Genomic DNA, 15182 nt, shown 5'->3' on the forward strand with positions numbered 1-15182 from the left:
ATGTTTTTCCAGTTCCAACTGACATGGCATGTGTCTTTGTCCAAAATAAATGATGATACATTTTGATGTTTTTTTCACAGCAGTCCTCTACATATATATGCACACCTAGGTCACTTAGACATCGACCCTCCAACCACATTTCCATTCATTTCAGACGTCCAGTTTCAGTCAGATTAACAATCCTCTAACTGCATGCAAATAAAATGACTGATCACTGCTAAAAGCAAGAGTGAGCAAAGTGAGACTCCCTGTGTGGATCCATTTTCCATGTCTTTAGATTGCTTTTTTGTTCTTTGTAACAGCCCTGCACTTTTAGCACCTTTTCTTTATTGGTAGGCCACTCGCAGGTGTTGAATAAGGAGAACACAGCCATTACAGTGAGTTCCAGCAAAGCTGCTATTGTGCTGTATTTGCTGAAAAACATCCGGACCCTTTAATCACTGACCACTTTATTAGGTATCCTTGTTTGCCTGCTCATTAGCCAATCACATGGCAGCAACCAGTGAATTTAGGCAACATGATTCACTGAAGTTCAAACTGAGCATCAGAATGTAGAAGAAATGTGATTGGCTGATGGACATTTGAATTAATGAGCAGTTGAAGAGGTTTACCCAATGAAACAGTTGCTGAGTATCGGTGCATACTTTTAAATACATTTGGTTTGTCATTAATATCACATGTTTGGTTTGATTTTAAAATCAAACTAAAATATAAACCAGCACGACTGCTGTATTCCTGATTAAAGCGTCATATCTGCATATTAAAGCATGTTTTCTCTTGGCTGGATGACTAAGAGGGCACAGTGTGTGACTGGTTACCAGAGCCATGAAACAATTAGGATGCCTGATGGCGTTAGATAGAGGAGAAACTGAGTCCCAGAGCTCATTATTGTCTGAGTGGAGAGTTTCAGAGCAGCTGATCTGCATTCTCCACATCGCCTGTTTCACACTGTTTGAACTCATCAACAATTCTACATTTCAAATTCAGATCCTTCTGCTGCTGATGACTCGTTCTCATAGGCATTTGTTGATGCCATTTCTTGTCTTGTTGTTCATTTATTCATTAGTCCTTTTTTCAGTGTTTTCATCCTCAAACTTGTAATTTTACATCTGTAAAAGTTTTGAAAAATAATAGAGTAGCTTTTAATGGTGTTTTACTTCAGGTAGAACTTTGTGTTCTAAAACTCTCTACCTTCCCCGTGCCTTGTACAGTACATAACTTATTCTTTAAACACTTAAAGCTCTCTCCACCTTTTAGCTTTTTTATTTATATTTGTCATACTGTTACTGTCCTTTTCTACATTTCTTACTGCTGTATAAGAGCAAGAGTAATGACAGAATTTCAACCCAGAAATGAAGGAAGTATCTGAGGCCACATTAACACAAAAAAAACAATTAAAATTAGTTTTCAAAACAGTCCAATTTTAGGAACCAAAAGGCTGTTATTGCATAAACTAGCAGCAAAATCACAACAAAAGGTTGGTGTAAGGATAATAATATCAGCCTGTCTATGGGGAAGAAGCACTTTTGGTTGAGATTCTGTGATTGGGCCCATTTGTCCCGTTGCAATCTGAAAACCCATCAGCAGTCATCATCTGACAGGCGTCTCAACTCTCCTCTGAACATAGAAGGGAATTTCTCATTAATTCCAGGGAAACCAGCTGGTACCATTGTACAACTTCCATACAAGATTTTCTTTTCCATATGGCATTTCTGTCTGCAGTGTAAAGACTGGTATCCCCTTTGTCCCCAGAGTGGGGCTGTTCATTTAAATCCACAGTATGATAGGCTATGGTTTGGTGTTTTTTCCAAGCTAAATCAATACTTTCTAAGCAGTGCTGGTGCCCAAACAGTGCCTGAAGTGGTACTTTTAAGAAACAGTTATGTTCAAAGTTAGCTTGCAAATAAAAGCTGTCATGGTATAATGAATGATTCAGAGAAAAACCTTCAGAAAACAGATGTAAATTAAAGTTAACTTACTGGGGTTACTTACTGCGCCCATTAAGGTCAGCAAAACCATGGTTTATCTTAAAGTTAAGCTTTGATATCCATTTATTTATTTATTTTTTGTTCCTGAGTAATAACCACACGTCAAAGTTACAATACCTTTTTTCATACATGGCCATCAAAGAATGTAAACCCCTTTTCTTAAATAAAGAATAAAAAATTGTTCATTTGGCTAAAATGGGTATAAAATTGCTAAAATGGACAGAAAAAGGTGGTGAAATGGGATTTTAAAAGTAGCAGAAAAGGGTCAAAAGTGGAAAAAATGCATTAAGAATGGCGAACAACTGGCATAAAAAGTGGTAAAATGGTTTAACAGTGGTAATAGTAGCCTGAAGTGGCAGAAATGGGTTCAAAGTGGCAATAGCTGGTTAACAGAGGCAGAAAATAGAAGGAGAGTGGCAGAAATAGGCTAAAAATGGCAAAAATGGGCATATAAAAGTGAAGTGGGGTAAAAATTGGCTAAACGGGTGGTTTTAAGGGCTGCAATGATGGGTCAACAGTGGCAACAATAGGGAGAAAGTGGTGAGAATTTGTTTAGAAGTGGCAAAAACAAGCAGAAAAGGTGGTGTAAAGAGTTTAACGGTGTCAAAAATGGCTTGAAAGAGGAAATATGGTGAAGTGGGATGAAAACATGGAAGAAATGGGTTTTAAGTGGAGAAGATATATTGTAAGTGACAAAAATTGGAGGACAAAAGTAATAGAAGGGTTAATGTGTGGCAAAATGGATATTAACTGGAAAAAATGGGTAAGAAGAGGCACAAAATGGGCAAAACTGTGCCAAATTGGTGAAAAGTGGTAAATAATAGTGGCAAAATTGTGCAGAAAAGGGGTTAAAAAGTGGCACAAATGAATCATTTAAATATTGGAGCCCAATGATAGTGTAACTCACTTTTCCAAAATGAGGTAACTGTACTTGAATGTAACTTTAACAAGGCAGAACTTTTTCTGCCTTTTTGTTAGTCCTTTACCACAGAACCCTTTACCTGTATACACCTGATCCTGCTGATACGTGATTGGTCAGTACAGTTAATGCTACAGAGATTGTCCCATGGTAAAGTAATTACAAATTCATGTTGTGGTTGCCAGCTTGGGAACAGTTCATTTGGCCTTTTTTTTTTTTTTTTTTTTTTTTTGCTATTTGAATTTCAAAATATGTGGAAAAACACATCCCCATTCAAACATATCCCAATTCCAATTTCTAAATGATAAGGTTGTGAAATGTGCAAATGATAGGTTTTTAAAAATTGCAATTTATTGGACTATGTAATTATTTTTTTCAAGGCAGCCATTACCATCTGCAAAACTTAATTGTCCAAGATTGCAGACTTTTCATGTAAAATTGTCATTTTGCCCATGGTTCATAAATATTAACTTAATTTTCCCCACTTTCTTATCTTTTTTGAACTCCAGCCGTCAGAGGAGGCCTCTCTGCTGATCTCCAGCCCCAGGATGCTGCTCCCTGCTTCAGGCACACTGCCACCAGGTGCCCCCCTCTCTGTCCACCACCAGATCCAGCTGCTCCAACAGCAACTCCAGCAGCAGCAGCAACAGACACAAGTGGCTGTGGCACAGGTGATCCTCACACAGACAAACACAGTCCTTCCTAGTTCTTTGGTACTTACAGTCTCTGTATTTTGACTGCTTGGTGAAGATCAGAGCTGAGTTAGGGGGAGTCAAATTGAAGCTGAACTCACATATTTTATAGATTCTGCTGGAAATTTCTGCAGAGTTGACCGAGTAGCAACTCATATTTGTTTAATTTTTTCTGCCTCTGCCTCAGTGTTGCGGACAATAATAGAGCATCTGTGATGGGACATGCACCGTTAATTTGACAAACAGGATTATATGTCTCATGAACTTATCTTGCACCCCTCCGCTGCAGCTGTAATTTGTTTTGCATTTCACACTCTGCATATATCCTGTTTGCAGAGATTGCAGTCCGGATTTCTTCTGTGCCTGCACATAAAATGATGGACATTTCCATAATAAGTGGTATTTTACTTTTGAGTATCCTGTATGTTGCCTTGGGAACTGCTGAACAGGATGCTGATTTCTTTTCTGAAGTTTCACAGGTCAAGTGAAGTGAAGTCCACTTAAATGACGACTACTGACTCAGTCATACTTTTTCTTGTTACTTTTACACTTTAAGACCATGGTGGCGGTTGTTTTCAACATCATGAGGCAATTTTGAATCGATGGAAACAATAGAAGCTAAGGGATTTTTTTTAAAAATGACTCATCAAAATATTAAGGAATTAAACAGGATTATTTATCCATATCTACTTTATAGTCCAAGTACAACTGTAAGACATGCATCTGTATGTTCTATTTTACTCAATTGCCAGTTCTTAATATCTCAACGTCATTTTCTTGAGGTTACAACACATCTTATCTTATCACTGACAAGCTATGCTTGATATGATATGATACAATGCAATACGATAAAATACAAAAGGATAAGGAACAGAAGTTTATAAGTAAAAGAAAGGGTTTTTGTATCAGTACACAAGAAAAACCACCTGGTATTTATATGCCTCCATGTGGTGCCCAGTTGTGGGATGGTGAATGTTCATTCATTGGCCAAGAAGACAGGCAGGGACTTTTCTGTGGTAATGTGATTTGCAGTCGTATTAATCATAATAATATTATTACTAGTTCTCTATAAAATCATTCATCTGTGTTAAGTTTGAAGGAAGTTCCTTCAAGCATTCTGAAAATATAACTTTCAAAAGAAGAGATGAACATGAGGCCCCAAGACCTTAACCTTTGACCTATGATTTGCACAAATAAACCAGTTTTTTAGCACAAGTTTACCTGCAGAATTTGATTTTAGCATAAACACTCCAATGAGAATGCTAGATGAGCTCAGAAACATTACCTTCTCAGAGGAAGAAGAAACAAACTGAAAGCAATATTTGATCAAACTCAGGAGATTTTGAATGTCACTCAAAATATGTCTTGTTAAGATATATTTTGGGCTTTTTATGCCTTATAGGGAGGAAAAAGTTGGAAACAGGGTTGAGAGATAGGTGGAGAGACATGCAGAAAGGACATACAGGTTGGACTTAAACCTGGGCCACACACATACATGACCTGTGGCCAAACACTTAGACCATCTGCGCCCCTCAAAATATTTCCTGTATAGAAAGTTAGGTAAGACTAAATTAATACACAAATGAAATCTTTCACAAAAAATATAACAAAAATGGTTCAATGAATTCCAGTCCCTTTAGTTCAGTTCATTGGATTATTATTCTTTAATCATTTAGTTCATTTCATTCAATGAGTCATTTATCAAACCATTCCTTTACTTCAGTTCAGTTTTAGTTCATTTATTCAAGAATGAAAACATGAATCCTTCAGGTCCTTTGTGTTTTTTCTAGCTTAGTCCATAAAAGATAAAAAGCATCCATATTTTCTTACCAGCCTGGTAAGACAATGATGATTCATGATTGAAATTTAAAATTCTGATGCGTGGCTCCTGGTGTTTTAGCTCTCCATCCACTTGGCGGGGAATAAATCTAGCCAACTCATGGTTGATGAAGTGTTCAAAAGACATCCTGTGTTGGTGTATTTAGCTTTTCTCCTTTGTTGAGTTTTAAGAATGTTTTAAGTCATGCAATAAGGTTATTTTAAGTTTAACAAGTTTGCCAAAAGTTTAAGATTTACAAGTCTGCTTTCTCTGAATGACTCTCTCCTAGCCTCTTTGTCATCTTCACCCTGTTTAAAAAAGCTACATGTGTGCTCCAATTGGCCATTATAATCAAGCAAAAACAGAAACAGATATTATGAGATTTTGAGTTGAATGCGTGACATTTTCTATTCTTTTCAACCATTTATCAGTATATTTGGTCATTTTGTTTACAGTAATCCTCTGAGCCCTAAGCTATTTTGTAACCATTATGTCTGGCTCAGATTTATTTCCTTAAAAAGCTTGAAAACCATCAACCCTGTGGTGCACAGTCAAGCTGAAATCACCTTTTTTTTCAGGACAACCTGGGCTTTAAGAATATGTGTGCTGCAGTATTGTATCTTACACTAAAAAAAGTTGGGTACTGCAAAGACAAAAGAACAAACTACACAGAAATCAAATCTGAAAGATTCTTATCTGTGACAGTAAACAATCATGACAAAAACTCTTTTTGCACCAACATGTTCTTCCGTCTCTTGGGGACAAAAAGGTGGAAAATGATCATTCTATGACAAATAGTTTTCAAAATATTATACATATATATACATTAAAAAAACAACCATTTTTTTCTTCTTTGTATTTGCTTTTTGTGCCATTATTCAAAGCAGTTCCTGTCTGCAGAGACACAGAGGGACACGTCACGGGCTCTCTGTCTCTCTTTCTCTCCATTGTGAGCTATTCAGGACTACTCCTTCATGATTTAAGACATGCGCAGTTTAACAAAGCATGACAGAACAATGAAACAGCCTGCCATTGGTTGTCACTGCCTGCCACAAAGAATTTTAGGATACAGTGTGGCGGTTAGCTTGCAAAGCTAGCTGCAGAAATGATTGAAAATGGAATAAAAGATGGATTAAAAAAGACGTTCAAAATTAGACATACTGTTGTGGATTTAATCTTTAAATGCCCTGGAAAGTAACCCAAGTTCCAGGCTGACTGGGTGACATAAAGATGGGTAGTGCCATTAGAACATGACAGCGGCTGGCTTCAGTGGCAGAAAAGTAAAGGCTGTGATTTACAGTTGTTAAGTTATTAAACTTTTATAACCTCTTTGTGTTTTGTACAACGTCAGTCTCAGAGATTTAAACCAAGGTGAACTTCTGTGCAAAGTTCAACCTATGGCCTTAAAAGTTTATCCACTTCACCCTTGCATCTGTATTTTGAAGGGCAAAGTTTAAAAGAAATCTATAAAGAGACATTGCCCTCAGAATAACAGCCAGAAAGCAAGGGATGAATGTGAAGATCAGTGACTTAGTCCTTTTATTCATGACCTCTAAAATCTAGCCAGCTCATCCTTTAGTCGTAGTGGACATTTGTGCATAGTTTCAAGAAAACCTACCAAAGCATTCTTGAGAAATTGTCGAAACAATGGCTTGAATGAAAGGGCCGATAACCTAAAGCATGATGCCTTATTGGTGGCACAGAGGCAAAAAACTGAGTAGAACAACAAAATAAAGCAATCTACCACCTGTTGTGGCACCACAAGCAGAAACTTTAAATTTCTCAAGATTTAAGAGAAACAATGCCAAACATACCTGCCAATTTCAGGGTAACAGCTCTCTATTATTCCCTTATTCTATTTATCTTTGTTCAGGAATGGAGCTGAAAAGTTTTTCTAGCCTAATAAATGAATCTCAAAGTTTTGTTTTAAATGAGAAAACTAGAAACCATGACCATGCAGCATTAAAAAGAAACAAGATCAATTCTAAAAAGTAAGAATCATTTATAAAGTGAATTTGTTTAAAAAGTTATTAACAAGTTCACCCCAGTAACACCCTCATTCATCCAGCCTGAGTGGCTGCAGAGGGAGAAGTGGCGTGTGACAGCGGTGGCTCCGGGCTTAGGAGCTTAATCAACAAACATGCGCGTACACTCGTATGCAGTGTGTCAGCCTGCTGCTTCCAAAGGGCCTCTAGACATAAAACTGCAATTTCACAACTTAACACATTTTCTCACGCAAACTTCTGACCCAGAAGTGTCCCAGTCAGTTAAACACAGACGTCTCACATCTTCCTCCGACCGACACGGGGGGTCCTGATGAAACAGCCTGTTAAACAGAGGCCGTCCCGTCTTCACCTGAACCAAACTGCAGCGACGACTACAGCCCACACATTCAGACTGAGCGTGCTCAGACATAAATACCTTTAATTATACTTTGATATAGCCAGAGGTCAGTGGCTGTCAGTGGAGGCTCTGCTGTAGATTTAAATCAGCTCTGGAACATAAAAGGAAGTTTTTTACTGAAAATGGTGTATTTCAAATGAGGTTTTGCTACCCTGAGGTGGTTTTGTGCGACCTTGGCTCTTTTGCCATTTAACAAAGGTTTCCTCAGCGGTTCTGACCTGTCTGAGCTGCTATTACAGCTTCTACTCTGCATCCTAACTAGTTTTCTCTCATTCTTCGTTTTGTTTCCTTTTCACTGGACTTTTACTCTACTTTTCACATAGTTTTACTTTCATGGACATCTTCCTATACCACTATAAAACTAGAACTATTTAACTCCACAATACTTTGACAGTGAAAATACAGTGGAAGGTCAAAAAGGTGTTACTCATAAGAAGCACCTATATGTGACCAAAGCTGGTAAAAGCTCCTGCAAGTCGTCCGAGGTCATTTTTGAGTTTTTTATAAATTATGAAAGCGTAGATTCCAAGCTTTCAAATGGTGTATCACACACCTTAAGCTGAGCATATTTTACAAAGATATGCTCATTTGAATGTTAACTTCTAGTTTCTGTTTGTTCTGAGAAAACCAGGTTCAAAGTTTCAGGACTTTTCATACCTTCAGGCAGGCCAGGTAATGAGCATGAACAATAGAGCCACATTTACATAAAGTCCACCCAAACCAAGCTTCTGAATCAGACTGGTGACGCTCATCAAAATATTCCCATAGGAAATCCGCCTTCATCAAACTTTCACTGTCGAGTGATCCTGAAGTCATCCCAAGTCTGTTGATAATTCTTGCTGCTTCTTCATAAACACAAAATTAACACTTTTAAATACACATTTGTGTTACTTTTTTCGTCGAATGATTAGTTTAAATGTTGGACTTGCATAAAATGAGAAAAAACGAAAAATGATCATTTTAACGACAACGACTTTGTATCCATTTTTCTCAACCTCCGGAATGCCGACTTGCAGGAACTTTATCTGACTTTGGTCACATATGTAAGGACACAGTGACCTTTGACCTCCAAAATGTAGTCACTTCACCATTAAGTTTTACCTCCTAAGACCCTGCATGCACTTATGAGGACGTTACATTCTGGCTACAACATTTGTATTGGAACTGGGAAAATTTGCTATGAATTTTTCAGAAACTTTCATGGATATTTTGGGAATAAAACTTTAAAGTTTTTGAAGTATTTTCATGGAAATTTGGGATATTTTTGGGATGTATCGGGGAGTTTGTTTGGTCATTTTCAGGCATTTGTGTAAATTTGGAAAAGTATTTGTTATTTTTGAGAATTTTATATGATTTTGGGGGAGGGGGTTGCTTTGAAATTTGTAGGAATTCTAAAGAAAAGTTGGGAAATTTACATTTCAATTTTGGGAATTTAATTGGGCATTGGGAAGAGAGATGTCCTTTGAGATTTCTAGAATTTTATGGAAATTGAAGGGAATTCGTTAGGACATTTTTGGATTTTTTCATGGTATATATTTGTATGTTTTGGAGAAATTGCTTTGAGATTTTGGGGAGATTTACATGGAATTTTTGGGGGAAATATATTTTTTTCAAATGTAGGATTGATGAAAAGGGGCACTGAAAAGTTTCAGGAATATTTGAAGATATTTTAGGGAATATGTTTCAAGAATTTTTCTCAGAAATTTTATGTAGTTTCTTTAAAATTTTTGGAAATGTGTGTTGATATTGGTCAAAACAAATTCCTGTTCAAAGATTAGGTGAAGCCTCTAAACTTTTAAGGCCTTAATTATTCCAGAAAAGCTCAGGTGTCAGGATGTTAAATGTAGGTTTGTGCCAAATTTGGCTAAAATCCCTCAATGCATTCTTGAAATATTTTGTGTCAAGATTTAAGTTGACAGTGACATTTGACCTTGCTTCTTCAAAATGTGTTTAGTCCACCCTTTAGTAGAGTGGACGTATTTGCAAAATTTAAAGAAAATCCCCATAGCATTCTTGAGGTGTTATATTCTCATGGAAGGGTTGACTATGAGGCCAAATAACCTTAACCTAAAATAGTTTCACTTTTGAGTGGAAATATATGCAACATTTGAGGAGGACCTGCTGGTATTTTGTTCAGATATTGTGTTCACTAGAATGGGTCAGTTTGACAGAAAACTTCATGCCTCTGGTTCTGGCTGTTGTCAGCATGGAGACATAAAAGAAGAGTTTTGATCACAAAGTCAATCAAGACAAAAAATAAAAGGAAACTAAAATAAATGTTATTTTTAGCCACACATAATTGAATAGTTATGAGCTAATAATGTCAGCGGGGGGATGTGTTTGATTAGCCTGTAAAAAGAATGAAGTTGGCTCCCTCACTTGTAGGCATCTTTAGCAAACATGGGGTAAGACTTCACTGCCACAAAAAGGAATCTAATTTTACAAAGGCCTTTGAGAAATTACTGCAATTACTGTTCATTTGTCTAATGTAGAATAATAACAATATACAGTATGTGTGCCATAAGGGCTAAGCTACATGACCCACTATATGGTGGTTAGTTGCCATGCCAACCGTTACAGTAATGCTTCAACAGACCTAGACTCCATTAATGCAAGATAGCTAATGCTGACATGACCCTGCCCTACCACATGGTCCCAGTTGGCCCCCTAAAATTTCCCCATGAGGACAGAATACATGGAGCAGCTGTGGCTTCAGCAGCCACATGTGGAAGTGTCCTGGGGCAAGACCTCCCAAACTGCTGCCAATGAAAGCATGTCCATGGAGTCGGACTCATGGACAGTCGAAACTTCAGAAAGAGGCCTGTGGTATCAGTGTCTAAGTATGTGTAAAAGAGTGAGTGTGGCCTGCAGTGTAAAAACCAAGAAGACTAGAAAAGTGCTGCTCTAGCTTAAGTCCATGACCAGAGTTCTGCTCTCAGATCTTCTTCACTGCAGCATATTCTTTTGATAAAGTATGATTATTATGAGTTTTGAAAAAATGAAATAAAGTTGAGTATGCTTTAGGATGTGACCACCTGAGATTTACAAGTTGCACAAAGATGACCATGAAAGTCATTCTTTTTATTTTATCATTATTTATTTATTCTTTTCTGTTAATCCACTTTGTTCCAAAGCTGCTTGCTGAAATTAGTATTAAAAACTTTTATCACAGTAACAATGAACTACACCTGAACATAGAGCTGTTTTGGCCAATGATTTAGTGTTAAGAAACTCTTGGCTGCTTACAAGATCCACCATCCCACCAACACATGGTCAGTTCACTATAATAGACCAAAAGCTATGACAGTAATTGTACTGGATGGTTAAAGTGGTAAAAAATTGGCCAATAATCATACTAACCTGACACACCAGATGGATTTGTTGCACACATCCATAGGAAACGTTTGAGAAAAGGCAGAGGCTTTGAAAAAAACTCGGAGTATGATTGGATGAAGGTTCTGTCTGTCACATCTCTACGGACCAATAAGAGCAACAAAACACGTGACGTAGCCGCGATCAAGCTGCAAGTGTGCAGCTACCGAGGAATAACGTGAAACATGGCAACTGTAGACATGTTAGCACTCGACTTTTGTCGTTTTTGAAAAGAAAACAATTCACTGCTGTTCTTTGTTCTTCTTTTAACAATGAATCATTGTCAAGTTCTGATAAAACTGGCGCTTTAGCAGCATCCACGCTAAGCTCCTCCGCCATAATTGCACCGGCCTCTTGCTGCTGCTTTTTTACGTCACGACTCTGCCGCGCCTGAAAGTACTGCCCCTCGTCGCTGATTGGTCCTGTCACTTTCTAGTGACAAGTCAAACAGCTCAGTATAGATGGTACTTAATGGTTAACTTTTTTATCCTTTTTTATTGCCCTTATCGAAAAGCTTTTTTTGACAGAACTGTTCTTGAATCACTTAGGCCCTGGTGTTCGAGATTAGAGAATAAAACAGAGAAACCTCAGCCTTCAGCATGACTTAGTTGAACACATTGTGATCCTGTGAAATGTTGTCAGCACACAGTCGAGACACTTAAAAAGCCACGCGAGCAAAAGCAAAACAGTGTCAGTCTATTTTCTGGTGTGAAACTGAGGCAAAGACACCAGGGAAAGCTTTCTGTTTGTGTGGTAAACAAAGTTATAAACTCTGGATAACAGAGACAGCGACACACAGACACAGCAGAATCATAAAAATGCAGAGAAAACACACACAGCCTCCCAATGTGTCAGCCAAGTAATGGCTCTCTAACTTTTCATCGTCTCTCATCATCTTTATCACTGTTAGCTGAACGAATCGGCCCGTACCTTTCTACTGTTTGACCTTCAGTGGAGGAGGAAGCTTTTCTTCCTCATTATGGCTGCTTAGAGGCAAATTCAGACAAGTTTAGTCACACCTGTCTGAACCAGTTAATCTGGGAAAAAGAGAACAAACTATTTATATTCTTAATGTGCACTTATCAATGACACATGGGTTTAGCTGTAAGAGTGAAATGTTAAAGGTATTCTTATATTCCTACAGTAAAAAACTGTTTACTTCTGTCTCTTAGTGAACTTTTACTCTTCACATTCATGTTTTCCATATCAGGGGTGGAACCAGATGGTGTGGAACCCCTTTAATATCTGAGACACTCTTGGTATAACCTCACCATCTTATGCTATGATTAGTCATTTTTGTTTTCAGAGGTGAAATTCAAAATAATTAACTATTTTAACTGCACTCCAACAGACTGCTGGTTGCTTTAGTGTGGCACATCTCATTTTGTTGGTCTTGAAGCACCCTTCAAGCTCATTCTGTTTGGGTATTGTGAAAGTATTTTTTCCTGCTCACTTGTTCTGAATTTTTTCTGAAAATGTCTGGGGAAAATCTTGGCCATTTGCGTTCAAATGTGTAGCTCAAACAGAAAAGTATTGGACATTTTCAAGAGTTTTCTGCACAAGTGGATCAGGAATTTGTTAGCCAACCTTCCAACAGTTTTATTTCAGTTGATTTTGAGATCTGCTGCATAGTCTTTGCAGCTTTATGGTTTCCTGATGTTTTCTTGATTCTGCTTATTCCACCTTCCTTTGCTCATTCTCTATCTTCCTTAATCTGTCAAGCTCCAACAAGCCCTATTTTTGTCCTGGTTGGTTTTGCACCTACATGACTGCTTCCTCCTCTTTCACTCAGTGTTGATTGGACGTTTCTCATTCTCACCGAGCACTCTTTCCTTTTTTCGAATGACAAGCATAAGTGCATTTCTCACAGTTCCCTTATCATTGCTCCAGTAAAAACAATCATTTACCCCTCCGTTTGATCCTTCCAAAAAAAAAAAAAAAATTGAGATGAAAACACCGACATCGCAGTGTTGGAGGGGTTTCAAACACCGGCACATCAAAGAGTCCCGGCGTGGGCCGGGAATGGGATGATGGTAATCCTGTGTGAAGAGTACATCCTCAGCAAACCAGCCTGTGGAGTCGAACAACGCTCAACCAACGGTCCTAATCCCCTTACACCAAAGAGAGAGTCACTGTTTCTTAGTCATGTCTGAAAAGGAAATCATTTTAACAGCTTTATTTTCCGGTTTCTATGAGATCTGCTTTTTACAAGATTAGGAGATAATCCACAAAGTCTTAATTTTTCCTTTTATGCTCTGATTTTGTCTCCGTATGATGTGCCAGGTACTTTTTGGGTAATGGTTGCTGAGAGCTTTTCAATGTTTGGAGAACATATTTGCATTTAACTTCCTCTTAAGTCCAAAATGAATGAATGTTTTGAGTGCATAAGTTTGTATTTTTTTTTGGTTTTAGGTTGGTCTTTTTTTAAGTGAAATCACTTCAGAGAACAAGGCTGCATGAATTGCATGGATTTTTGGCCAACATTAGTTATCTTGGAGTGTTTTTGCAATTGTAGAGAAATGAAAAGATGGAATAATTCAGAAGTGAAATCATTAAACTGCTGTGAGAGAAGGAGTTTGGAAAATGAAAAATTGTCCTTGGGCTGTTCTTCTCTTTCCAGTTCTGGGGAACAGTTTTGAACAAAGAAAGCAATAAAATGGAAGAGCGATGCCGCCGCCTAATTAAAGCTTGAAGGAGTCGTTTGAGTTGCTTGAAGCTCCTTCAATTTCACGACGCTCAGATAAGAGGCAGAAAACACTGGAAAACTGCAGGTGTACTGTCAAGGGACCAGCTCAGCTAAAGCACAAGTGGAGCACCCTTTTAATTGGCTCTTTGTCTGAGTTCCACTTTTAGAAAGAGGAGTTACGTTTCCTTTTCTCTTCTAGTGTTAAAGGAGTGTCAACATCTTTTGGACCTTATTTTTGTCTGATGGTGTCTTCTCTTAGATACAGTATATGGTGTGTATATTCCATCACCAGTGGGCTCTCAGTCAAAACAATACCCAAAGATGGCATCCAGGCTAGCAGGGAATTATGCCCATGATTCCATCCCACAACAGTCAATGCAAACAAAGTACACTAGTAAGTTCTTTGTTCTAATGAATGAAACACCGCTACAGTTCATTCAGGAAGCATTCAGACCCCCTTCACTTTTTTCAGTTTTGTTATGTTGCAGCCTGATGCTACAGTAAAAAAACAAATCACTTTTGCTCTCATTGATCTACACTCAGCCAACTAATGTTTATTCACATCAGCTATTAGTGGCAACATACAAACAGAACCTACAGTGAGCCAGTTTAACTGGTGTTAGATTAACAGGTGATAGTCTAGAGTCTAGGTGGTTCTCAACTGGCGTGGAGTCAGGACCCACCTCCTTATCAACCAATTGCAACCCGAATTTATGAGAATTTTCAGTCATAACCAAGTGTTTTTTTAGGATGAGAGAATCAGTTTGGACTTAAAATTAAACCAAAAGTGACAAAACCAAGACATAGCGACACGTCCTTCAAAATAGACTTCGATATACAGCGTTTGGGAAAGGGCAGAGCCTTTGAAAAATAAAACTGGGAGGGTGATATGATGAACGTTCTGTCTGTCACATCTTTAGGGGTCAATCAGAGCAACAACATGTGACGTCGTCGCCGCTACCGAGGTGCGACATCTTCCACCTTAATTGCACCGGTCTCTTGTTGCTGCTTGCATACGTCATGACTCTGCCACACCTGAAAGTACTGCTGATTGGTTCTGTCACTTTCTAACCTGGCCCAAACAGTTCAGACGGGAGCTTTGCAAGATGGTTTTGCCAGTGAGAAACATGGAAATGGGCGTATCTATCTGCTTTGCAAGGTTAGAAATATATTCTGTGCAACTGGAAATTTTCAGATGACTGTAGCATGCAGGTCCACTTCCTGCGCCCCATCTGACTTTTGTGCAACATCAGGATCACTTGACTGCAAACAAGCTATAATAATAGTGCCCTGGCCAAGACAG

General features: G+C 38.2%; 1 protein-coding gene across 1 annotated transcript in view; it reads left to right on the forward strand.

Moving 5' to 3' along the window:
- Positions 1–15182, forward strand: part of LOC121512179 (carboxyl-terminal PDZ ligand of neuronal nitric oxide synthase protein-like) — a 332287-nt gene that overhangs the window by 236951 nt on the left and 80154 nt on the right. The window contains exon 8 of the mRNA XM_041791325.1: positions 3417–3578. Within this exon, the coding sequence (XP_041647259.1) occupies positions 3417–3578 (162 nt within the window). The remainder of the gene's footprint in view (positions 1–3416; positions 3579–15182) is intronic.

The sequence above is a fragment of the Cheilinus undulatus genome, linkage group 7 (genome assembly GCF_018320785.1).
Source record: "Cheilinus undulatus linkage group 7, ASM1832078v1, whole genome shotgun sequence".
In the NCBI taxonomy this organism is placed as follows: Eukaryota; Metazoa; Chordata; class Actinopteri; order Labriformes; family Labridae; genus Cheilinus; species Cheilinus undulatus.